We start from the raw sequence: 27504 nt of genomic DNA, 5'->3' as shown, positions 1-27504 counted from the left end.
CATTGGCATCTTGTTCTTCTTTTCTTCTTTTTTGGGTAAACAAACATTCATTTCAAAGAACATGAGCAAGATAAGGTGTGAATTACATAAATCCGACAACCAAGTAGTGGAATTTAGTCAGTTAGTCCTCCCTGTCAAGACGACTTCCTTTCCAGCTAGAGAATGAACAACTGAATTGCATTCTTTAGGAACAATATGAAAATTACAGCACAAAAAATATGAAGAGAGGTGTGTGATATTGTCAACAATATTCAAAAGGCTTGAAGGGGTATGTAGTTTTTTTTTTTTTTTTTGGGTCAGGGGGGGTATATTGTTGAGAGTTAAGAATCCTGCTGGCAATCAGGCTGCTGATGAATGATCCCTTTGAATCAAAGAATGATATAATAAAATCGTGTCCTGCCTAAACTGATATTTTCTCTATTCAAAAACATCCATTCACCAACTATTAGTCATCAATCAATCAAATTGCATCTTCAGCATAGACCCAAATATGGTTTCGAATTTTTAATTTTTATTTTTATTTTTTATTTTTTTGGGTAGGGAAAATGATGTTGCTTGGGATTAGTGATAAGCTCACTGTTGATCATGTACACATTTACTTCTCAAGTAACATACTAGTTTATTTGTTATTCCTGCAGTGTTGGTGGCTGTTTATACAGGATACGGATTAAACTTGGACTAGGATCCAAACAATAATCATCAGTGACTTTTCCCACTATCTTCCTAAACCTTAGGAGCCTTGAAATTACCCAGTTCATAAAAAAAGTACATCTTTTTACCATATTGCAGTTTTAAAACTCCAGATTCACTAAACATTAAACGTAAAAGGAACTCAAACCAGATCACCCTCTTCCCCATGCTGCAGATAGAAAATTGCCACTGGCAAGGGAAAATCAGTTCAAAGCCTCATGTGCATGGCAAGGGATCCCTGGGTGATTGTGCAGTTGTATGTCAAACACAAGCTCTCAAAGAATCAGACAAAACGCTGAAGAAAGTCTCTGATATGGTCAATATAAGGAGACTGTGTAGGAATTATATGGCCTGATTCGTGTTCGATGATCATTGAGCAGCCTTCCTCAAATAACCCAGCAAGATCCCTGCTGGTCTGGCATGATATCTGCCTGTCTTTACCTTTGGAACTCCCGAAAATATGAAGAGAGGGGCAGTTGATTGATCCTGGCTTGACATCAACAGAGTTTAGAGCAAATCCAGAGCATAAAATCACAAATCTGTAATCAATTTTAGTATCCATTTTAGCTCGCTGTGCACAGACTGCTGCAGCCATTGCTGCTCCCTGCGAGAATCCCAGGATCCCATCAAATGGACCCTTCTGAGAGAAGACAGTTTCCAGGTAAGCCAGTGATATATCAAAACCAGCAGTTTGTTGCTGATACTGTAGAGGATCAAATGCTTTGCTCGCCATCTCCCAATCTGTTCCCTTTGATCCATTGAACTCTGGTGCAACCAACCAAGCATATCTCTTCTTGCACATCTCCCCTGGTGGTGGAATTTGTTGTATTGGGGAGGTGCAAAAGGTTGCAGCTTGACAAGCCTGATAAATGAAGGGCAACTCATGGGGTGCATCAACGAAAACAAGATCTGCAATGTTTTTAAGTTTCTTGGCAAATGATGCTGTTCTTCCCCTCAAACTAGAAGCATTCTGCCGAAATCCATGCAAGCAAAGGATTCGGAGACGCCTTGAAGACCTGGAATCTAAGAAATAGAACAGTCAGAAAACTGGTTCAATGTATAACCCCACACTCAAGAAGCCAGTGAAAGTATTCTAGTAGAAAAAGCTGAGGGAATTTAAGTAAATGCATAATAACATTCCAGAAACACTACAACCAGAAAATTAAGGTCTGCATCTGCCAACGATAGAACATATGAAAATATGTTCACGCTGAAAGTCGATGTGCAATATTTTATTCAGAAACAAATATTAGTGTCATAAATGGAGTGGCCACTTGCCACTTCTTTTAAGATTAGGAATCAAAAAGTCTGACTAGCTCAGCATAAAGCATCCAATATATGCAGTCTAACCTGTGTCTGCATTGACTACTTGTGCAGGCATGAATATGTTTAACCTCTAAGGTCTAGGCTCAACTCAACCTAACCTTATCCCAACTAAAAAAAGGGGGACTAACATAGATCCCCTTTCACCAATCAACTTTCTTCAAAGCCATTTTTTTAACATGCTTTCCACTTCTAGAACTATTTTAGGCCTGCCCTCGGATGTTTTAGTTCTTCCAATCTTAAATAATATCACTCCTTATCAGTTCATTCAAAGCTTTCCATTGTACACCTCGAACAAAACATAAAATGACTATATTAATCATTTTTAATTTTTTTTTTACAACCCTCCTTTGTCTTTAGTCCTAAAAAATTGACTACTTTTTTACTTGTAGTGGGGGTAAACCCAGTCAATGGGGATGGCGTTTAAAAATGAGGGGAGAACGATAGCAGGACTAGATACCAACTCTTGCCCATACAAGAGAAAGAACTATTATAATTCGAGTTAGTCAGCACCTTCTAACCTTCAATCCTTATATTTTCTCTAGCCTGGTAGACGAAAATCAAAGAGATTTTGGAGAGAGATTCCTAATGGTGATGTTGAGAAATGCCATGTCAGCATTGCCACATCAACTTCCATTAGTTTTGATGATAACTGACATGAATTACTAATAGCTATATTGAGTTATGTTTGTCTAGTTCAAAATGAGAGCAAGTGAACCAAATCCATCTCAACAACGTATGCCCGATGTCAAGTCAAGGCCAAGACCAAGCCAAGATGAACATGAAGTCCAAGTCAAGATGAACATGAAGAATGGAGTGCAAGAAGACTCAAGAACATTAATGAATATCAATCAAGCTCAAACAATAAGACTTAGCAAATTAGGGCCTATGACCCCTCCTTGCACATATAATTGTAATTGCACTCATTTGCATCAAAACCATGTGCATCATGTCATCAAATTGATCTAGGACATGTTATGAGAATATGTATAGATATAGGGTTGGTTAGAAGAACCGAAATCCCCTTTAAATTTTACACAGAATTTGAGATGGAATTCTGTCTAGTATTCTAGTCACAAAATGCCAGACATAAATTCCGTTTGGCTAAAATATGTCCAATGGGTATATTCTCAAACAAACTCTGTATAAATTAGATGGCGATCTATTTAGACTAAAAATTCACTAAACTTTAAATCCGTTGGGAGGTTGGGCTTGGGCCAAGCAATTTAATGACATCTATATAAGCCCAACCACCCTCATTTGAGAGCTTTAGCCTTGCCAATTGAGTTATTGCTCGCCAACTACTCTCAAGCATGGTGGGAGATCTTACGAGATATCTCGATTTTTCAATTAGGCGAAACGAGATGGAGGTCGAGAGCAGAGAGTTGGGATATCTCGCCATATCTCACCCTGGATCTCGCAATTTTTGCTCTTTTTTTGTGGATTTCAATTGAATTTTCACTTACAACTACTCTTATCACATCTACAACATCGAAGGAAGATCAATCATTCTCTACATGTCTTATGAACTAATGATTTAATGACTTATATAGAACTACTAATGGTTGCATAATTTTATTATTCTATTCTTGAAAATTGAGATTGTGATACTCAAATGGATGGAATTTTGATAACATTTAGGTTACTTGCTGCATTTGATACACTTGCTTTTCATTTATATGCCTTAAATGTTCTATTATACATGTTGTATAACCTTGCATTCCCTAATCCTACAACATTTCGGTTTCATACTATGGGTAGACTTAGAAATCATACTTAGGGTTGTTTTCTGACAAATCCAAGGCCACCAATGTGTTCAAAATGCCTTAAATAGTTTAAATACCAAGTTTCAACCCAATTGGGACCCCAAAACCCATCAAGATGGGCCACCGAGTTAACGCAAAAAGATCACATATCTCGACCGAGATCTCAGTTTTTTAAGGTGGCGAGATCTTCTACCATGTGCATATGTGAAGGGGAGCATATGTTAAGGGGGAGAGTTATTTGAGGGGGAGCATATGCTCTATATTATTTGTTGATGGCAAAAGGGGGAGAGAGTGTGTGAAGAACAATTAGGTAATTCATTGAAGTTATTCATGGACAATATGTGATAACATGCATATAAATGATAAATTCTTGTTATTAATGATTATTCATATTTTCCATCATTCATGTGTTTGTCATCATCAAAAAGGGCGAGATTGTTAAGGAATGCCATATTAGCATTGCCCCATCAACCTCCATTAGTTTTGATGATAAAAAAACATGAATTACTAATGGCTATATTGAGTTATGTTTTTTTAGTTCAATATGAGAGCAAGTGAACCAAATCCATCTCAACATCATATGCACAATGCCAAGTCAAGGCCAAGACCAAACCAAAATGAACATGAAGTCCACGTCAAGATAAGTAAGAAGAATGGGAGTGCAAGAAGACTCAAGAACATCAATGAATATCACTCAAGCTCAAACAATAAGACTCAGCAAATAGGGCCTAGGACCCCTCCTTGCACATATAATTGTAATTGCACTTATTTGCATCAAAACCATGTGCGTTATGTCATTAGATTGACCTAAGACATATTAGGAAAATATGTGTGGACAAAGGGTTGGTTAGGAGAACCTAAATCCCCTTGAAATTTGAGATTGAATTCTGTTTGGTCAAAGAATGCCAGACGGAAATTCCGTTTGGTTAAAATATGCCCAACGGCTATATTTTAAACTATATTCTCAAATGGCACTCTATTTGAATTAGACGAAGATCCGTCTAGACTGAAAATTCACTAGGTTTGAACTCTATTTGAATTAGACGGCGATCCTCTGGACTAAAAATTCACTTAACTTTATATTCGTTGGAAGGTTGGGTCAATCAATTTAATGCCATTTATATAAGCCCAACCACCTCCATTTGTGAGCCTTAACCTTGCCAATTGAGTTATTGCTCCCCAACTACTCTCAAGCTTTTAAACTATAAGAAATCACTTGTTTTGCCTCTCATCCTCACTCTACCCTCGAACAACATATCAAGTTGTTTAAGCAAGCTCATTAGAGCAAAGCTTAAGGTGATAGAAGGCTGCTAGAAGGTCATTGGTGTTGCAAATCATCTACTTTGTGCACTCACTCCATTTGCATCACTCTCACACAAGGAGTAAAGTGTCACACCCTTTGTTAGGTAATCTCTAACCATCTATTGTACTTGGTTGTTTTCAATTCTAAGTTTAGGTAGACTAGAATTGGTTTTAGGTGCTTTTACCTATGAACAAAGAATTGTAGAGGGTGCTCTTGCCCGTGAACAAAGATTGTTGAGGGTGCTCTTGCCCCTTAACAAAGATTGTAAGGGTTTGATTCTCTACCCACCATATTGAAAGAGAATCATTAGTGAAAATCTCTTTTTGAGGCCAAGAGAGTGGCCATAGACTTGAATAGTTGAACCACTATAAAAATCTAGTGTTGTGGATTGCGTGTTTGCAAATTTGTTTAAGTTCAATTTATTTTGCTCAATTATATTTAAATTTGCATACTTAATCTTGTATCTACAATCAAATCAAAAAATTAGGAAAAATCCACTAGTTACAACCTATCACCCCCCTCTAGGTTGCATTAATAGGTGACTTTTGCTTTTGTTTTTAACATTGCCCAATGGGTATCCCATGGGGATACCATACTCTCTTTGAGACTGAGGAAAGGCTTCAAAGACCTTATTATGTGCTGGACAATTGTTACATTTTGAAACCAAGCTAAGCATAGCATCTACAAGGAATGTTAGTTGTAGGACAAAGTCCCCCCATCTCCCACGTCTCCCACCTGCTCTTTGCAAATGATTGTTTCCTCTTTGTCTAATTTGAAACCAAGTAACCCATTAAAAGTTGCTAGGAAGAATAAGACAAATATTTTTTTATACCACAATAAATTTTATAATTGTCAAGCCATGTGAGTGTTTTCATGTGGAGTCCTTTTTCGCGTTCAACTTGTACAAAGCCACTGAAAAAATTTAGCCACAAATTACTGTTATTTTGAGAAAGAATAAGGTGAGGAATGAGGGAGAGGAGAGGATGGAAGCCACGATTTAGTTGTGGAGGCTCATCTTTCTTGTTAGCACTCCTCAAAGTAACTTTTCTATTTATAGGCTAATTTACAAGTCTATTCTATATAGGAAAGCATAAACCTATTTCAATTGGTATGGAACTCTTAATTCCTACCACTCTTTCCTATCGAGAGTTAGCGCAAAGTACTAACTCTCGATGGATCAATCCCTTCCTAAATTGCCCTTTTCTAACACTCCCCCTCAAGCTGGAGCATATATATTACTCATGCCCAGCTTGTTACAAATATAGGTAACCCTTGTATTCCCTAGAGCTTTGGTGAACAAATTTGCAAGTTGTTCTCCAGTCCTCACATGCTTGGGGAATATTATGCCTTGCAGTAACTTCTCACGAACAAAGTGGCAATCTACTTCAATATGCTTGATACGTTCATGAAAGACTGGATTTGATGCTATATGAACCGCAGCTTGATTATCACACCATAACTTCATTGGTATGTCATCAATAATTCCTAATTCCTGGAGTAATTGTTTTATCCATACCATCTCGCATGTTACCTGTGCCATAGCACGATACTCAGATTCTGCGCTTGATCTTGCTACCACAGTTCGTTTCTTACTCTTCCATGATACAAGATTTCCTCCAATGAATGTGCAGTAACCTGTAGTCGATCTTCTATCAATAGGTGATCCAGCCCAATCAGCATCAGAGAATCCTTCTACATTTTTATGTCCATGATTAGTGTAAAGAAGCCTATGTCCTGGTGCTTTCTTAAGATACCTCAGAATTCATATAACTGCATCCTAGTGTGATGTTCGTGGGGCAGACAAAAATTGACTCACAACACTGACAGGAAAGGCAATGTCAGGTCTACTCACAGTCAGATAATTCAGCTTCCCAACAAGCCTTCTGTACTTCTCTAGATCATTAAGAATGGTTCCATCTTCTAGCATTAACTTTAAGTTACATTCCATGGGAGTGTCTATGGGTTTTGATCCCCACATTCCTGTTTCAGAAAGCAAATCCAGTACATACTTTCGTTGAAGATAAGAAGATGCCCTTTGTTGATTGGGCAACTTCAACTCCTAGAAAATACTTTAACTTGCCCAAGTCTTTGGTCTGAAATTTCTCTTATAAGTAGGTCTTTAACCTATCAATTCCTGAAGTGTCATCTCCTGTAATGACAATATCATCAACATAAACTACAAGAAAGATCTTGCCTGCATCAGAGTTTTTAAAGAATACAGAGTGATCACTTTCACAACGAGTCATCCCAAATTCTATTACAACAGTAGTGAATCGTCCAAACCATGCTCGAGGTGACTGCTTGAGACCATATAATGATTTGCGGAGGCGACAAACCTTATTCTTCTCCCCCTGAGCAACAAACCCAGGTGGTTGCTCCATATACACTTCTTCATGTAGATCTCCATGAAGGAAGGCATTCTTCACATCCAACTGAAACAAGGGCCACTTGTATGTAGCGGCAAGAGAGATTAAAATACGGATGGAAGTAAGCTTGGCAACAGGTGAAAAAGTATCAACATAATCTATGCCATAAACTTGAGCATAGCCCTTGGCAACGAGACGAGCTTTCAGGCGAGCTAACGAACCATCAGGATTAATTTTCACAGTGAATATCCACCTACAACCAATAACTGTCTTTCCTGAGGGTAAAGGCACAAGATCCCAAGTTTGATTGTCTTCTAATGCTTGTAATTCTTCGTTTATTGCACTGACCCACTCAGGATTAGACAAGGCTTCAAGAACATTCTTAAGAATAGGATAATTCTCAATAGTAGATAAAGCAAGAGAGAACCCAGGTGATAAATTAGAATATGAAATAAAGTTAGAGATGGGATACTGAACACAAGAACGAGTACCCTTCCGAAGAGCAATGGGAATATCAAGGTCAGATTCGGCAGGAACTTCCGCAGGATCAACAGACGAAGTCGACACAGAGGTAGAGACCGTAGGTGCAGAGGGGGGAGCTGATGGTTTTTGCCGGCGCATGTACACTTTGGTGATGTCTGGCACAGGTAGAGGGGAAGGAACTGTACCCTGTGGAGACACACTTTGAAAAATACATAGATCATCATTTAGGCCAGTTAAACTATGAGATTCAGTGGAAAAAGGAGTTGACTCAAAAAATGACACATCTGCAGTAACAAAATATCTTCGTAAGTCAGAAGAATAACAACGATATCCCTTTTGAGTGCAAGAGTACCCCATAAAAATACACTTAAGTGCACGAGAATCAAGTTTAGAAATCCCTGGGCGATGATTACGAATGTAACACACACAACCAAATACGCGAGGAGGCAAAGTAAATAAGAGAGATGAAGGAAATAATAGAGAATGAGGAATGCCACATTTTAAGACAGATGAAGGCATCCTGTTAATAAGATAACAAGCAGTTGAAACTGCATCAGCCCAAAAGGATTTAGGAACCTTCATCTCAAATAAGAGAGAACGGGTGACCTCCAATAAGTGTCTATTTTTTCTTTCTGCAACCCCATTTTGTTGAGGAGTATCGACACAGGAGGATTGGTGAAGAATCCCATTAGAAGCCATAAATTTACAAAACGGATCAGAGAAATATTCTTTGGCATTATCACTACGAAAAGTACCAATAGGAACACCAAATTGAGTACGAATTTCAATAACAAAATTGCAAAATATGTCAAATAATTCTGAACGATCTTTCATTAAATAAAGCCAAGTGACTCTTGAAAAATCATCCACAAATGTAACAAAGTATCTGTAACCTGAAGTAGAACTAATAGGACAGGGTCCCCACACATCAGAATGAACTAGAGAGAAAGGGTGGTCTAATCTGGTGTTTATACGAGGAGGAAAACTCACACGATGAAGTTTTCCAAATTGACAAGACTCACAATCCAACTTTGAAAGAGAATGAAAACTTTTATTTACCAATTTTAGGGTTTCCAGAGAGGGATGCCCCAACCGACAATGTATTTGATGAGGGATGGAAATACTAGAACAAGCAGTAGAGGATATCTCCTCGAATAGATACAACCCCCCAGACATACAGCCTCTACCAAGCATCTTCTTTGTCGTAAGATCCTGAAATAAACAATATCCAGGAAAGAATTTCACCAAACAATTATTAGTGGAAGTAAATTTATGTACAGATAATAGGTTAAATGGCAAATTAGGTACGTAAAGAACTGAGGGTAGGGTAATGGATGGAGTGAGTTGAATTGTACCCACTCCTTTAACATTGTTATGAGAGCCATCAACAAGTGTAACCAAAGAGGATGATGGAACAAAAGAGGAAAATATACCTGTAGCCCCAGTCATATGATCAAAAGCTCCTAAATCAATAATCCATGGGCGAGATGTGGTTGAAAGGCAAGCAGTAGCATTACCTGTCTGAACAAGGGTGGCAGTGGCTGATTGTGGTTGAGTGGCCTGAAACTGAGTGAAACGAATATAATCTTCCTCAGTCATCTTTACAGTCTTACCCTCAGGATGAACTTTAGTAGTTGTAGACTCTAATTCAAAAGTGATAATTGCATTCGCCATGTGTGGGGGCTTTCCATGAAGCTTCCAACAGTATCGTTGAATATGTCCTGGACGACCACAATGATGACAAGTCTTAACTTGTCTGGACTGTCAGTAGAGTTGTGTGACCCTGGATATTTTCCAGTTTTATTTCCTCGAGTTCGTCCTATACTCTGTCCACCATAAGTGCCTTGAGAAACTGTTGCCAAAGCTGAATTTTCTGTAGAGTTATTGGTACTCTCCCTTGCAACACGAAGAACTCTTGAAAATGTGTCAGCTAACGTGGGTACATGATCACTACCAAGAATCTGTGCTCTAACTGCCTCAAACTCCTTTCCAAGACCTCCCAAGAACCCATAACAGCTAATTGCTCTCTTCGATTTTGCATAGTTTTGACATCAGAGGAGATAGGCAGAATAGAGTTAAGTTCTTCATACATTCTTTTAAAATCTGCAAAATATTGGGTAATATCTCTACCTTTTCTATCTACTCGATAATATTCCAGGGACAATTCATAGATTCTAGCCAGATTATTCTGACCAGAATACAACACATTCAAATACTCCCATAATTCCTTCACAGTTTGTAAGTGAGTCACCAAATCTATAATATTATCGGCCAAGGAATTAAACATCTGCCCAAGTATTCGTGCATCAACAATTGCCCAAGTATCATCATCTATGGGTACAGTCTTAGTCAAATGATCTATCTGTCCCCGTCCAGTAAGAACAATTTTAACTATAGCCCTCCATTGGTGGAAATTTGATCCACCCTCCAATTTCTTCTCAGTTAACCGATGAGAGGATGAAGAAATAATTTCAGTCATAGTATTTTTACTTGAAGTTTCTCCCATATCAAACAATTTTAAAATCAAATCCCAAAAATCAGAATCAGAAATCAGAAATCAATATCAAAATTAGAATTATTTCCAGATTAATCCCAGATTCAGATTAATCTTATAAACTTAAATAAACCAACTTGGACCACTTGAACCAACTTAAAACCAAACCAAAGCAGAAAACTTATCTCAGGTCTTTCAACGATCGATCTCTCCTTAAAACCACCGAAACTCAAGACCAAACCTGAAAGTTGATCGCAGGTCTTCTCCTAAGAAGCAGAACTGAAAGGAACCACGATCGATCTCTCTCACTTTTTAAGACAATCGATCTCTCTCACTCTTTCTCGAAGTCTCGAAGTCTCAACACCATCGATTGCTTCTTCTCCTATGCAGCAGAACCGACAGCAGCCACACCAGACAGATTCAAAACTGAATCAAAAAAAAAAACCCGGACGATTGCTGCTTCTTCACAATCGATTGCTCCTTCTCCTATGAAGCAGAACCGATAGCAGCCACACCAGACAAATTCAAAACTGAATAAATAAATAAAAAAACAGAGATGATTGCTGCTTCTCGATTGCTTCTTCTCCAGGTACAATTTCTTTCCTTTCTATAGAATCGAAAGGAATAAGAGGACCTACAGCCCTGATACCATGTTATTTTGAGAAAGAGGAATAAGGGAGAGGAGAGGATGGAAGCCACAATTTAGTTGTGGAGGCTCATCTTTCTTGTTAGCACTCCTCAAAGTAACTTTTCTATTTATAGGCTAATTTACAAGTCTATTCTATATAGGAAAGCATAAACCTATTTCAATTGGTAAGAAACTCTTAATTCCTACCACTCTTTCCTATCGAGAGTTAGCGCAAAGTACTAACTCTCGATGGATCAATCCCTTCCTAAATTGCCCTTTTCTAACAATTACAAATGCGAAAAAAGACGTGAATATGCTGAGAAAGACATATTCCTTATGAAACTTTTTTTTAATGAATGAATAAATAAATTCATCACCAAAGAGAAGAAAATACAAGAGCACAACAGCCAAAGCCCGAGGAACGAGAGCCTTACTGCTCAAAACAAGCAACCAAATAAGCAACAAGCCTAGCAACAATAAAAGAGCAAAACAGAAAGCACTATAGACAAGCTAGACATCTCCTATTTTGGATTTCTATTTGTATCACAGCAACGTAAGACAATAGTAAATCTTTGGCAACCCTTACGATTGGAGACCAATAAAGGACTAGGAGCAACATCTATGGTAGGGGCAGAGATGGGCCTAGATGGCTGGGCAAGCAAGGAAAGCTGAGGGGTTGGGCTAAGAGGGGGGATGGGCCTACAGGAAACAGAAGGGAGGGGAGGACGGGCTTGGGATGGGTATACCCACTCTTAGAGGGGATGGGCCAAGCAAGGAATGGGGTGGGCTATAAGAGGAGACATGGGAAGGGAGAGATTCAAAATTAAAGAGAAGAACTGGGCTGTGAGGGTGGGCAGTGGGCTCAGTAAGAATTAAGAGTTAAAAAAAAGCTGAGTCCATGGGGGAACGGGAATTGAGGTGAGACAAGGGAAGAGAGAGAGAGGAGTCTCAACTGCAACTCACAATCGAGGGAGAGGAGGAGATCGCTGGGGAAATGGGGGACCAGGGGGGAAGTCTTGGGGAAGGGAAAGCATCATCGGTACAGAGGTGTCAGGCGCAGAGATTGTAGTGAGAACAGCAGGAATCACAGCCTGAGTTGCAGCCAGATTCCTGGCCTGAATCACTGAGGGAGCCAAGGGCAGAGAAGCAAGGCTGGCTTTGCAGGGTTTCAAATCCCCAGGTATGGAGCTGCTGGAGCACTCGCGAGGGGTTGACTGAGGAAAATGCAACATCGGCGATGGAGAGGACTGTCGAAATGGTTGCAGCGGTAGAAGCATCTATTGTAATGGGTGGGAGAAAATCAATGATGGAACAAGAGAGGCAGAGGGTTGGTCTGAGGACATCCTATCTTTAAGGGACGATTGGTCTTCCAGGGGCAATAGACTGGCAGTGGCTTTTGCAAAGACGGTAGCAGGAGGCTGGCGATTGGTCTTCAGGAGGCATGCGATCTACAACACAGTGGCATGAACAGACTGCAGACTTGTGGAGGCGCGACTGGCTTCAAGGGAGCATTCGAGGTGGGGTTTCTCCATTTCAAAGGGAAGACAATGGAGGAGGATGATGAAGGAGGACGATGGAGGAGGAAGTCGCATGTACTAGATTTCTGGCAGTGGCATTAGCAAGAGCAGTAGCAGCAGCATTGAAGATAAGAGAAACACAAGTCATGCGAGAACAGGGAAACAGACCAGAACTGAGAGATGGAGAAGCAGAGAGAAGAAGGGGAGATCCAGAGAGAGAGGCGGAGAACCCCCAGCCTCTCTCCACTTTGGCTACACTCTCACCAAATCATAAACAACTTAGGAGGCCTAAAACTTGTCTTCCCTTCTTCTCATGTTCCTTATAAAACTTGTTGCAAAGAAATCAGAAGATCCACAATGAAAGGTACAAGAGCATGAAACCACAAAAAAATTGATATTGACTCCAGGAAAAGAGAAACCTATGAAGAGTCAAGGGTTCCCATTCTAATATTCCAATCTGAATGAAAGAGAAGCCATGCACAAGAGATACAGACCTTACCATGTTTCCAAGGGACTTCAGGAAGCAATGTTCCATAACCAGACAAGGTAGAAGATTCAAGACCAACAGCCTCAGAGTTATTATCCGGAGTTGATTCTCTTAGAGATGGGTTATCTTCTGTTTGTCCTCGACTACTATGTTTCTGGCAAAGTTCACAAACATATGAGGCACCAGCCTTTCCCTGAACCACAGATAACAAAAATAAGTTCAAGCATATACAGAAACATAAACTTGAATTGCCAAGAATGAATAAAATGGTCAATGAGCTTGGGTGTACAAATGAAAAACCAATCAAAATAGATAGAAAACCAAAAAAGTAGTGGACTTTTATTGAAAATTCTCTACAGATGCCATACTGCCAAGAGACTGAAATGAATGTATACCTAATTAATATTGTCTCAACAATGCCGTGCAAATTTTGAAGCGACAATTTTTTTATTTTTTATATTAATTTCCTTCATTTTTCCAGTTTTTTCTCTTCTCGCATGTGAAATATCACTATTTGCCCCCCCCCCTTCAATATTGAGAACAATTTTTAAAGGTAAAATAATGGGTATAAATGTCATCCCTAGTTAAAACTAACCCCTCAATCCCTATTTATTCTCCCCTCTCTTCTCTCTCGCATCTTTTCTTCCTATTTATTTCTTCTCTTTCTATAATCGTAGGTTAAAGGAAATTTTTGAAAAAAAATCTTATTAGATATTCAAAATGCCATTTCTAATTGGAAACTAACTCCTCAATCGCTATTTATTCTCTCTCAATATCTCCTCTCTCCTCTTTTCTTCTTATTTATTCTCTTCCGTTTCTTTTTTTTTTTTTTTTTTTTTTATTCTTTATTTGATTTTATATTCTTTGTTTCTTTATTTCTTCTGCAATTTTTGTTTTTGATCTTATATTATGAATAAAATGTCTATAGTTAGTAAGGTACTACCATTGGTTTGCCTCTCTTACCTAAACGAAAAAAAATTTGGTTTGCATCTCCTACCAAAGAAAATTTTGGTTTGCATCTGACTTTTTACGGTTGAAGTCATGTGTATTTTTTTTTTTTTTGTACTGATACTTTAATTTACCTATATCTTGTCGGAAAGAAAATATCATTATCAATAATTTACCTTTTTTTTCAAATATGTGTGGGCCCCACAAAAAATATGTGGTACTATTCCTTAATATAATAACATAATTCATAGGTGGGACCCCCAATGGGTCTTATAAGGGCCCACACAATATGTGTGGTGAAAAGCATTGATGCTTCCCCAATCTGGACTTCCATTCTTCAGCCCCAATATTGAATCCTGGTTCCACCCTTGTGTGGCGTTAAACGACACATAATTGTACACTTCAGGAGAAGAGTGGGCACAAATCCCATCTGAAGCAATGGATTTGCAGGTGCATTATCCCCGAGCGACTGGAGTAAGCTTAAATTTCAAGTCTGTCTTCTTTAGAATACTTAAATGTACTCATGAAGAAATTCCAGACCCCACCAGATGGTAAGAAGAAGAAATCAGAAGGACCCATAATCAATTTCTCACCCTGATTTGCATATTTTTTTAAAAATTATTTTTCAAGTACTTAAATAATACAAAGTCACTAACTAATTAAGTTTTTGCTGAGACTCGATTGGCATAACCCACTTGATTTTGAACCAAAAATTTGAGATAATTAACAGACAAAACTTAAGCATTGCAGGTCAGAATATTTGATGAAGGAACAATATTTTCTTCTTGTCACCATACTCAAAAAAGTTGGTCATGAAATGGCAACTATTGAGAAAAGCTAAAGCAATGTCAGAAAAGCAAACCAGAACTCAAGAAGTTTGAAAAGAGAGACAAAGAAGAGAAGAAGAAAGCAGAAGGAAGACAGCCACGACTGTCAATTGACATGAAGCATTCTCACACCATTGGATATACAAGTTACTACTTACAATAGCACTACAAAACTGCTGGCGACCAGAAGAAACTTCAGACCGCGTAGCAGTAGTTGACTAAACCATCTCAAGATTAAGAACGAAACCCAACTAAATTTGATTTGATTACTACAGAATCTTTACCATAAAACCTCTGTGGTTGCAACACCTTTAAAAAAGCAAAAGTTTCTGCCCTCAAGATAAAAGTCTTTCCCAAAAATAATTTAAGTAAATAAAATCACAAGGAAAAGATGTACAGCTCATGGTAAATGACAAAACACATATGATGTGGCTAACAGATTAATCCAAACCTGACAACCATCACATATCAAGACCAGCATCCGACAATAAGTGCATCGGCTTCTTGATGAATAATCATCGAATGCACACCCACAAAGCAGGCAGGATCCAACAATGTCAGGAGTGGAGCTTCCAACGGAAATTCTGTAGCCAATGCAGAAAAGTTGGAATCATTTTCAACATAATTGTACAATCTATGGTATAACATCCCTAGCTGTTTCTTCAGTCAATAGCCCTTAAGTATCAAAATGGAAATAGGTATGCTTACATCCCAATATCAGGAAACTGCAGTTCATATGCACACGTACTGTAGGATTGCTAACTGTGATTTCAAATTAGAAACTAGACTGGGAATCTAAATTAAGTTCAACCAGGTCAACAAAGTGACGAGACAAATGCAGAAACAAACTGGTGCAATGGTAGACACCATGCAACTGTGATGGTAAACAATCACCACAGCACTTCAGCAGCTGCACAAGTTCATTTATCTCCCTATTCTCCTCTGTAATGCCCTGATTCTCCGTCCCACTCCCACTCTCTTCCACTTCAGAGCTCCCAGTGTTTCATCTATTTCTTTGCGTACTACAGCCTCATCTTGCTCTGCAATCTATCTCTTCTTCCTCTTATGTCCTTTCCCTTTTTTTTTTCTTTTTTTTCTTTTTAAGCATGGGGCTGGGGGTAAGTAGCCATATTTATTGATGGCAGAATGAGAAAACAAGGCAATTATAAGCTACACCAAGGAAACAATAGCGACAAGCCTAAAAAAGGTTGTGAAAACTCAAAGACTACCAAAAACAAGTTAAGGATCTTCAAACAGTCAGATCAGCCTGGTCTCAGTCAGTCCGAATTGGTTTCAGTCTGGGGATGAGTGCGACCAAAGCTACAGCATTAAGAAACTTTATTTTTCGGTCGGTTTTGATCGGGGGCAGTTCCAGTTTATTTTGATTGTCAATATTAAGCTAATATCGATTTACATCAGCCTGTTTTCAGGTTTGAACTGTATGAAATCTTATATTCACAACTCATAGCGAGGAAAGATTTAGTAAAAGCACTTAAATTCATCTTCCCAAACTCGTAACAAGTAAATAACCATGAATACGAAAATTTGTTCGATATGTTCCTGTTTATCCAAACATAGAAGAATAAATTATAAGGGAAATAATGGAAGAAAACTAATAATTACATTTATAATTGGAAGCTATCTAATAATTAGATCAATGGATAATGAGAATTTGTAGCAAAGTCATCTAAATATTTATCAGCAATTATAGGGGAAGAATATTGAAATCACAAATTGAGCCCTACTATCAAATTGTTGATTGGCAATCCAACCAATCTGTACGGTGAACAAATTGATCAATTGAAATAGCATTGTTACAAATCAATTTCCTTATTCATAACCTCTTAATGATAGAGGTGAGAGGGAAAAGAAAAAAGACCTCCTTGATTGAAACAAGAGATCTCACTTTGGTTTTTATTAGATGCATGAATTTCCTCCATCTACCTCATGTTTTTGCTTTTTGTCCAGATTTCAGATATATTACTGAGCCTCATTCTTCAAGCTTTACCCATCAGGCAATCAGAAAAAGGTGCAGCTCAATCAAACAAACCTTGTATAACCCATAACATAGCCTTTAGAATATCTGTTTAAACTTTACTGTAATTTGGGACATCTAGACTTGGTTCTCATGACACAGTTCAAGAATTAACCAAAACACCAAATAGGCAGACACTTTGAACCCTGCCAAAGCGGACAATTTGGCTCAGGATTCAAGTATCCAGCAACTTTGCCAATCACGTGCCATGAACATCATATCTTCCACTAAGCATAGGGCAAATTACTGTGATGAAGTACACATGAATGGATGGCACAGGGAAAAGAAGAACACCTGTGGTCAAAAACAAAATTCTTTCCTTTGAAGAAACCACCATCAGGAAATTGTTCCAAATACCGTTGTATTCCACCAAAAAGCTGCAATAAGAAAGGTATGATCAAAGATGTGGCATGTACTGTTAATGAAGAAAAAAAAAATACTGAACAGATTCCCACCCCCAAAAGGAAAAACTTTTCATCTCCAAAAAAAGTTGTTACATGTACAATAACAGTTTCCATTCATGAAATCAAACTCAAATAGCATCACCTATATTCTCCTTCTTCCCACACCCCCTACCCTAAAGAATGAAAAAGATGAAAGTGCCACCAGTGAAAAGGAGAGCATAAATTGTGAGGTGGATGGTTACTTTGGCTCTATTTTTTAGTGTTCATCTGTCTTTTTCTAGGACAGATGCTCCTTTCTGTTGCTGGTGCATTTGAAGCAAGCTGCCAGAATACTCGACATGAAGAAACTCCAGTACACAATATGGTTTTAAATTAAAACATAGAAAAAAATATATAAAAAAGAAGAAGAAGTTTGAGCGTGTTTCGTAACGTTCTCAGAAAACGTTTTTGGCGGTCTTCTGCTCTTTGGGAACGGAAGAACAAGTTAGAGGCATTTGTTAAAATGGTTCGTTCTTCTATTCTTTAAGAAAGGACCGGACCGGTCAGAAAAGTAGTTTGAACTTTGAAGAACACCTTTGCAGAACATTAAAAAAATGTTTTAACCAACAACAACAACAACAATAAGCCTTGTCCCAACTAAATGGGGTCGGTTACATGGATTCTTGCCCTCCAATCAGTTCTGTTCGAGGTCATGCTAGATACAAGGCCTAAGCTATACATATCCTTTCTCACCACTTCTCCTAAGGTTATCTTAGGTCTACCCCTAGCTCTTCTAGTTCCTTCAATATGGATTATATCACTTCTCCGTACTAAAAAGATGTTTTAACCAAAGAACAGAAATGGAAATGATAAAATTGGTCACGACTGAAACCTGAAAACGAGTTTATTAAAACCAACTTATTCTAATAATGTTCTATAAATATTTTCAGAACGGATTTATCAAAGGCCCATTTCCAAGCAAAGAATGGTCTTTTAGCACAAAAACATTAAAAAATGGTTTTGCATAAGAACTGGTCTCTCAGAATGGAAACGTTACCAAATGCATACTTAAAGAATCAATCTTTTTAGTTTCATGTTGTCCCAGAATTAAGAGGACATAATACTGCTGGAGTTTGGGATGATCAGTGTGATTTTTCACACAAGGGAGATGACTGGACTGAATTGTACGGGAGATCTTCTTATACATGCCTCCTCAACATCAATATTAGATAGATGAAATGTTGAAACATTGGATGGACAAACTTTGATGATATTCATGGTTTTAAATCATTGAAATTTCTTAAGTCATTTAGAGGATCCAAGTCGAGTTCAACAATTCAACCAAGGTTGCTGCAACGACAGTCTCAGCCAATTGAATAAATAACATCGCAGTAGCAACTAAATTTCACTGCTACAATTCCAATGCAGATGTTTCTCTCTCCTTTCATCCTTCATGGTTTGCCCTTGCTATCTCATCTTTGCTATCTCTGTTTCTCCCCTTCTTGACCCTGTCAACAGGTTTTACTTAGATCTGAATCATTCCCCTTCTACCAATGAAATAAGCCCACCACCATCATGTGGCCCACTAAAATAAGATAAGAATTTCGTATTCCCAGCCACTTTTGGGCCTTATAGTTCAGCCAATTATAGTAAATAAACCAAAGAATTAATACACAATCCTATGCAGTACTAAATCCTAATGCAGATTAAAACCAGCTCTGCATTAAATAGTTACAACTTATACTTGTAATTAGGATTCCGTCATGTCACACTTCTTTATTCTAAGGGGTGAAGTACAATCATGTTACACATTTAAGATCTTATCCTACATCACGGATAACATATCAAAAGATATGAAGCAAAATTGGAACATATCAGAAGCAAACAAACAAGATAATAACACTTTAAATCAAAGGCCTGACGCAAGAAACTAGGATCCCAATATGCATTAGGAATAATTCTAAAGGCACAATGCTAACTCCTGAAGCTCTCTCAGTATCTCTCATCAGAAAATCAATTTCCTAAAGAGAGCAAGCTGCTGAAAAGTTCTCAAAAATTTTGTTTCCAATATAAAGTTATTTCCTGTCTATTTCAATTTTGAAAACTTGGTGTTCAGTCACTGATTCATATCTATAAATACTTAATAAAATGAATCAAAAGCTAATAGAAATTTAACAGTTCCAATCCCTTCCCTGCCAAAAAAGAATAAATCCAAAAAGAAACTGAAGGTGCAGAATACATTGTTCCCTTCTACATTTACTAGAGGAATTTTTCATATGAATTTAAACATTAGCAAATGATCTAACATTCTAAATAAACTATTAAAAAAATAAAACAAAAAGAAAGTTTCTAGACTCACTCCTAAAAGAACTTCATTTATTATTCTGAAAACACATCAGGACCTTGCACCAGGACAAGAGACGCACTCTTTGAATCCCATGTCTCAAGAAGCACACGGCAAAGATTATTTCTCACCAGAGAAAAAATGAAAACATGGAATCTTTTATCAGAAACTTGCCTGGTAAACATGCTCAAAACCAGCACCTTTGGACCTAAGATATGACGACGCCATCTCGCATCTTATTCCTCCAGTGCAGTACCTGATGTATAGATGACAAGAACTTGAAAGAATCACAATCAAAATAAATATACGACATATTAACAAAGGATTAAAAAAAAAAGAAAAGGAAGAGAAGGACAAAATTGCACTTCTATAACAGCTTTTTCCTAGAAAACAGTGACTTGTAATGTGATCATGTGACTTAGCAAAGTGGTTACATAAGCACGCAGTTTCCTTGCAACCGCTCAGAATGATTATCTATCCAGTCAGGAAGATCGCTATATTGTCTTATCTCTGGATCCAATGTTTGCACATTTGGGGTCTCAAACTTCCCAATTCTTGTCTCATATAGATTTCTTGCATCCAACAGAACAAGTCCTCTATTCCGTGTAGAGTCCTGGTTCTCCAAAACTTTACCTGAGTACAAGATCTCCCTCATCAGCAGAATGGTAACTGTGATTTCCAAACTAATACAATATAGAGCAAGAACAAAGGAGAAAAAACAGCACAAAGACAAATCAAACTTACCACCACTCTGAAGAACAGAATGAAACTCAAGAGCAGAGAGATGTTTGCCAGCATTAGAAATAGCTGGTGACTTCAAAAGAGGATGAGAAGAAAATGTAACTAGTTCCTGTACAAGATCAAACTGTCATCAGTGCTCCAACTCAAAAGTTCCTACAGAAGGCACAGCTATCATTAGCTACATACATGCAAAACAGCATCTATACATGCATTTGATATAGATCATTATAGCAAACTCTGGTTGTTATCATTCTTCACTCTTCACTCTTCCCATCCACGGGAATTAAAAAAATAATAAAGTAATAAAATAAAATAACATAAGTGTAGTCTATGATGGTCTCCAGTGCCTTTATCCTTTTCAGGCTTTCTTATAAAGCCTCCTCAAGCATGTGTACACTAAACAAACTATAAATGACACACAACAACCCAAAAAAAAAAAAAAAAAAAAAAAAGAAAGAAAGAAAGAGAGAGAGAGAGAGAAAGTGACATCGGTAAATTCCAAGTTTACAGCCCATGAAAAATAGACACCCCACCATACGAGAGAGAAAAGCAATATATAATAATATAATATACTGCATTAAGTCAGAAAATGAGCAAGGTAAGTCAACAAGTAGCTTGTTTCATAGACCCACTAGTCAACAACCCACCAACTAGAAACCAAGTGAACATCTACATGCATGAAAACAACTAGTCTATGCATTACCAGAGTGCGAACCCTTCTATGACATTGCTGGACCATGTTTAAGGTTTTTAAAATAATAAAATAAGATTTCCCATTATCAAAAATAAGAATAAGAAATAAACCATAAATAAATGAATTTGAGCCAACTATAATGATAAAATATTCAAACAGACCTTGACAACTCGAATGGAAAGTGATGTGAATCCACATTCTTCAGCAATTTTTTCATTTGAAGGGCAGTGGCATGACGCAAGCTTGAAATCTGTGCCTTCAAATAAGTTGTTTGACTTTAGAACAGCAATATGTTTCTCCAGTGAGGATAATTTTCCACCAACCTGAAAAAAGTACACCAATCTTTTAAAAAATATATAATTAAGAAAGAAAGAAAAAAAAATAAGGGTAAAATTGTAATGATGCTAAATCTACAAAACCTCAACTTTAGCAACCAGAATTAAAAGAGAAGAGAATAGTGGATAACAGGACTGTCTAGAGAGCTCTGATCAATGCTCAACAGTCTCCCCCACTGTCTTATTTATATCTAACAGATTGGATAACTCAAGAATTCTATTTGTAATGCAGATCTGAGTAGCCTCTAATACAACTTTATGAATCGATTAGAAACTAACTTAAAGACTCATTTAAGTAAACTAGGACTTAGAACCCTAAAAGCCTGAAATCTCAATAGAAGAGAAACCCCCCCCCCCCCACCCACCCCATCGAACACTTCAATGTACCATTCAATACCAATTTTTAACAAAGATGATAAACAGACTTGAAAAGAAAACAAAAAAAGAATCAACTGAAGGGTAAAGCAGAAGGAGAGCCTAATATCGACGTTTATGACAAATTTCAGTTGATACACTTACATATGCAGGGAAACAGAAGCACATTGTTAATATAAGTGTGCCTAGACAATAGCCTCCAGCAGTCATCTCCCAGAGTATCTAGCTTTGTCCTCAACCGCCTTCTTCAATGTGTTCTTTCCCAATAAGTAGTAGTCTCTTAATTTTGCCTATAAAGTGGACTCTGAGGCCTAAACCCATTATTAGCATGCCACAGAATGTACACTTTTGTGTCTTGGCTATGCGACATCATCTTCATGACGCCTTCCAAGTCATTATTCAACACCCTAACAAACCAATTTCTATCAGACAATAATCCTCAATCTTGTAGACTAGCTACTATCATTACCTTCATGATGCTTACAAAACATTGAAGGTGATCAACATAGCCAAACGGGTAGGTCCTCCCTAGTATCAGGACCAGCAAAGGGCCAAATGGTCTGGTGATCATAACAAGCTAGGTCAAGGTGGCTCTTACTATAACTTGAACTCTGGATCTTCAATTCCTAGAATCATGAGAAAGTTTCAAGATAACCCCCTTAGTCCAGATCAAGATACAGACAACTATGTATAATGATGGGGAGCTATGGGACAGTCAGCTCCGACGATGCACATCACTGGCTATCTGATTCAACCAATGCTTCATATGAAATATTTGTACCCTGGTTGATGAGAGAGACAGCAAAACCTCTCCCAGAATAACTCAAACACGAATGTCAAGACTGTATTCTGTTGACCTTATGCGAGCACATTCCTGAATGCAGTATGCTGCATATCTGATGCAATGGGCGGTGGGCTAGTGTGAGTTTAGCATTCCCCTTAAAGTAAAATCTCACATGCCAATTGGCTACAGTAAGAGTCAAGCAAGCATTCTAACACAGATGATGGAGGTTAAAGAATCCACTAGAAGGGAATAGGGTCTGCTTCCCAATTCCCAACTCAAGGGATTCATTTACAGAAGGATGTGAAGGATATTCTCTATCACATGTCTACGAGAAAGTAACTGAAAAGGCAAACAATAAAGACATCAACCATTGTTATGCTGTATACTCACAAATGGATATCAGGGCTCATTGTTGAGAATGCATGTAGCTGGTACTATGTCACATGCCAGCATTGTGATACATGGACAAACATATGGCTGTGTTGAATGGGAATCTACAAATAATATGTGAAGTTGTTAGGCATTCGGGCATTTTTTTGTGGTTTTTAACAGATTACAAGTAGTGGATATTGGGAGTTATTATTTGAAAGTGAACTAATGGATTAGTAAATTAGATGTACGATGACGAAACTTATAATATGAACAATTTAGCCAATGTGGGGAGTTATTGTTTGAAAGTGAACTAATGGATTAGTAAATTAGATGTACGATGACGAAACTTACAATACGAACAATTTAGCCATTATAGCATGTGATATTTAAAGTTGTGATCCATTCCAATTCTAAGCCTACTTAAAAAGCCTAAAAGGAATACAAGGCAGACTATGAATCCCAATGAATTACTCAATTCAGTAGAGAGGATGGCTGCCTCCTGAGAAGCTAGGAACCCCGCTTCAACAGCAAAGCCAAATCCTTTGTGCCTCATTTTACCTCTTAATGTGATGCCCCGCATCTCACTATATTATTATTTTAACGTTGTGTTGGTATACCCCAATACTCTAGATTAATGACGACATTTGGACTCTTGGTCTATAACTGGATTAAAATGTGTTTTCGTTCGCCAGTCTCCCGTACAGCAAAATTAGACCACCCTCAATGACCATCATAATTTTCTGCACTTAGAGGTACTAAGAGGTTAACCTCAAAGTAGACCAAATAAGCAGACCACAAGGTGGGCCCGCACCTCTCTAACTAAAGCCCATTATTATAATCATAGATTTTACTACATACATGATATTAAATGTGCGTTGCCAATGGTTTAGATGATGACATGTGGTTAGAGAAGGGGGGACACCTAAGCATACATGTGTCACCTAAGTATCAATAGTAAAGTGATGAAGTGATAATGAAAAGGAAGGGGAGACACCTAAGCATACATGTGTCACCTAAGTATCAATAGTAAAGTGATGAAGTGACAATGAAAAGGAAAGACGGACCTAAGTGTACACGTGTCACCTAATTATCAATAGTGAAGTGATAAAGTGATAATGAAAATGAAGAAAGTAGAAACTTATGGAAACTTGAAGAAGAAATCAAAAGAATGTATAAACCTGAAGAAGAAAGTAAAAGAAAGTGGAAAGATGTAGTATGCTGACACCTAGCAAGGATGATTTCAGCAATCGACAAATGTGTCAATAAGATAGAAACTTGAAAAAGAAAATAGAAGAGAGTCGAAACTTGTAGAAAGAAGGAAGAAGTTTAAGGAAAGTGGTAGAAACTTAAAGAAATTATTCTTTTATCAATTTTCCATCCTTATAAATAAGAATGTACCTCTCCATTTGTAAAGAAAATATTATAATATAGATCACAGAGTGGGGGTTGCATGGAGAGAAATTTGAAAAGAAAAAGAGGAGCAGAAAGAGAGAAGAGGGAGAAAAAGAATTAAAAGGAGTTTGTTTGAGAAAGGAGGAAAAGAGGATTAGAACTGTAATTCATGAAAGACAGCGTTTGGTTTAAAAGACAAGAATGACCGATGTATCTATGAGTATTTTGATTCAATCCATGCTATATACAATTTTATTGTAGGTATCATGATTGTTTTGAAAGATTTATGTGTCTTGATGTATATGATGTATACAGTAATATTTTCTTGAATAATCAATTGTTTCAGCAAATGATTATTCCATGCATGATGTATGTGCTTACATGCAAGTATTTTACAAAGTTTGTTATGATTTAATAATCCAATGGACTTCTTTAATTATGGATCATTCATTGTTCTTGCATTTTAACGATTAAACAAAAAGGTTAATAAAATGCAAAATTGAAATTGAATAAAAGATATGCCCTTGTAAGTCCTGTTAGGCATTGTAGCCAAAGTTATAGTCAAAAGATTGGGTATGAACTCTAAACCAATGTCAATAGACTATAAGGTGTACATGGCCATGTGCCCAGAGAATGAAACCACTTTGGTGGTAAAAAAAGTTGCCACTTCGGTGGTCTAAAGAGATTACATCCTCCATGGTTCTGCTTAGGCTTACGAATATAATGAAAGAGAAAGAGAAAAATGAATATTTGAAAGAGTTTGAATAATTTATTTTTGTAAATACTTTTAGAACCTATATAATGAGATTGAATGTTTTATCATGACACATGCATTGTTATGTATTTGCAAAGAGACTAAATATTTTACTTAAAAAATATGCATGTCATGTTTTTATTCTCGTATGTAACATGATTGCTTTATAATATTCATTGGGTTAGTTTAGCTCATACCGCATTATCATGCACAAACAGACAACACAGGATAAGGGTAAAAGCATAGTGATATAGGAGCAGGACTGAGAACCAAGGTCTCTTTTGATTATGCTAGCTACTTGGGTTTGTCAAGGACAATTATAATTATGTATGTATTTTAAGAGTTTGTACAAAGATAGTAAATGTTCAGCTTAGTAGTTGGTGTGATTTTCTTAGTAAATGTTCAGCTTAGTAGTTGGTGTGATTTTGGAATACGGATGGCTGTACTCAATGACAAATATAATTAAAGTTGTAGTTGCCATCAAATGATCTATGCTTGAGTATTTACCCCCCCCCCTCTTAATAGATTAATGTTTTTGCTATGGTTATTATGATATTTTACTTGTATTTTGGAAAGAATAGTTAAAGAGAAATAACTACCACATCACCCAATTAGATTTAGGTGTCATGGGCACCACCTGACCATGGTAAGTGGGGGCGTGACACTTAGTGCCCACCCAATGCAGCCACACATGCATTGTTGCAACCTTAGCATGTAAATTCCACTGACCTTAAAATGCCCTTGCCCTCAGGATAAACAAGAGCCAGTATGGCTGCACAATCAGGAGCAAAGAAACCATTAACTGAATATTGTATTTACGCTTTTCGCAGAAGGGTTAAGCAAATGTAGATCGTCAACAATGAAATTCCATAGAGAACAACCCATACAACCTTCTCCGCCACAAGCCCCAGCTTATCAATCTCTATTACCAAACATAAAGTGCTTGATTGAAACCAAAACTACCCAAAACAAATAGAACACGTAAAAATTAATCCTTTAATGTTAGGTTTGTGATGAAAATCACTTTATCTTTTAAGTTCAAATTTGAACTTGGAGCGTCCCACGTAGTGTTAAACATGAGTTAGGCGTTTGGTATCATTAAGAGGGCCTTAGGAGAGGTAAATGGGGTGAGAAAAAAGAGAGTTTCTAGTGAATTCCAACATGGGTTTTGTGCAAAAACGGGATTGAGCTCTTGGGTCTTCTTCTTCTTTTGGTTTTGCAAGAAAGGTGTTTCTTCTCTACTTCTCCATTGCAACTCCTCCATTGAAGCTTGAGCTTGGATTGAAGGGTTTTCTTTAAGAGCTTGGAGGTGGAAGGATGTTTTCAAGGAAGTTTGAGAGGTGGTGTGATCCGTTGAGGTAACATTGTATTATTCTCAAATCTTGTAATATTTTGAAGATTAAAATAGTGGATTCCCTCCCCGTAAATGTAGTTAATCTTGAACATTTCGGGTTAGGGAACCATGTAAAATTCTTGTGTGTTGCTTACATTTCTCTTTCATTCTTGTGGTGGTTTGTTGTTATTTGTTTTGTGATTGTCTTCAACTTTTTTGCACAAGATCCTTGGTTTATTTTGTTCATTTGGGCGATTCATTCAATTAACCTATCTTATACTAAGCTTTCACAATCTAGCACATACATTCAAGATTGAACCCCAATAGGCACCCAACATACATTCAAGATTGAACCCCATTAGGCACCCAACCCACTGGACGACAGTTTATCAACTAGCCCACTTGGACATTTGTTTTAATCACTTCATCAGCACGTTCCCTCTGTCAACAACGTTTTATTTATTGAACATAAGAAAACAATACATTTTGATGCTTCCCTTTAGTTGTTGATAACATTTTGAATTTTATAGTAGTACAGGACTGTTGCCCATTACGTTATATGATTCAGAATTAACAGTTACGCTCACTTAACCAGGCAGGATTTACATCCTTTATAGGTTCAATTTTCACGAGAATTCATCCAGCAGCAATCTCTTTAAAAAGAACTAGACAGAGACTTGAGAGTAAGCTAGAAAACTAAAATAATAAAAGGTAACGGTGCGTGAGGATATGAATGAACTCACAGTGACATTAACACCATCTGAAGCAATACGAACTCGACCAAGGAGACCGAGTGATCGGCAGTTCGAATCATAGAAGCTAACGAGATCCTGAGTGTCTGGCACAAGCACGAATTTGTAGTAGAGAAGGACGCCCTCTTCTTCCTCTTCCTTCAGTGACATTTCTCTCTCAGGGACACACTCGCAAGGCGTCTTCGGAGTTGGGTTACAGCCTTACAGGTTACAGCGTCGCAAAACGTACACTCAGTTCCATCGCCGTTTGATTATGGAAGGAAATGATGGTCCATTTAAAAACCTGATAAATTTCCGTCGAGGTTGATAGGTAACACGGTTTGGTCGGATTTTTATCCGCTCCTGTTCTTACAGTGTCCAGTTCCCTCCTGTTAGCCG

At 37.6% G+C, this 27504-nt stretch overlaps 1 protein-coding gene across 1 annotated transcript; it reads right to left on the bottom strand.

The window, feature by feature from the left end:
* Positions 1 to 308: 308 nt before the first annotated feature.
* LOC149008558 (rhodanese-like domain protein) lies at positions 309 to 27276 on the bottom strand. The gene is made up of 9 exons (XM_089164543.1): positions 27118 to 27276; positions 21191 to 21352; positions 20339 to 20444; positions 20029 to 20227; positions 19769 to 19850; positions 17162 to 17244; positions 15284 to 15416; positions 13070 to 13250; positions 309 to 1713 (listed from the first exon to the last, which is right to left on the bottom strand). Exons 1-9 carry the CDS (start codon positions 27274 to 27276, stop codon positions 974 to 976), a joined length of 1845 nt encoding a protein of 614 aa, XP_089020669.1. The 3' UTR covers positions 309 to 973.
* Between the last annotated feature and the right edge of the window lie 228 nt (positions 27277 to 27504).

Source organism: Hakea prostrata, chromosome 8, assembly GCF_041222555.1.
Source record: "Hakea prostrata isolate BN-2017 chromosome 8, UWA_Hpros_2, whole genome shotgun sequence".
Lineage (NCBI taxonomy): Eukaryota > Viridiplantae > Streptophyta > Magnoliopsida > Proteales > Proteaceae > Hakea > Hakea prostrata.
The sequence above is the reverse complement of the archived record's forward strand: the minus strand, read 5'-3'. Positions and strand labels throughout refer to the sequence as shown.

What these genes read in the sequence shown, in the direction of transcription:
- LOC149008558 (XM_089164543.1), bottom strand. Translation starts at nt 27,276, where the DNA reads ATGTCACTGAAGGAAGAGGAAGAAGAGGGCGTCCTTCTCTACTACAAA. An exon ending in CAGATGGTGTTAATGTCACT is followed by an intron (nt 21,353 to 27,117) that starts GTGAGTTCATTC and finishes TACTTTTTTCAG; the next exon opens with GTTGGTGGAAAATTATCCTC. An exon ending in TGAAGTCCCTTGGAAACATG is followed by an intron (nt 1,714 to 13,069) that starts GTAAGGTCTGTA and finishes TCTATTTCTTAG; the next exon opens with ATTCCAGGTCTTCAAGGCGT.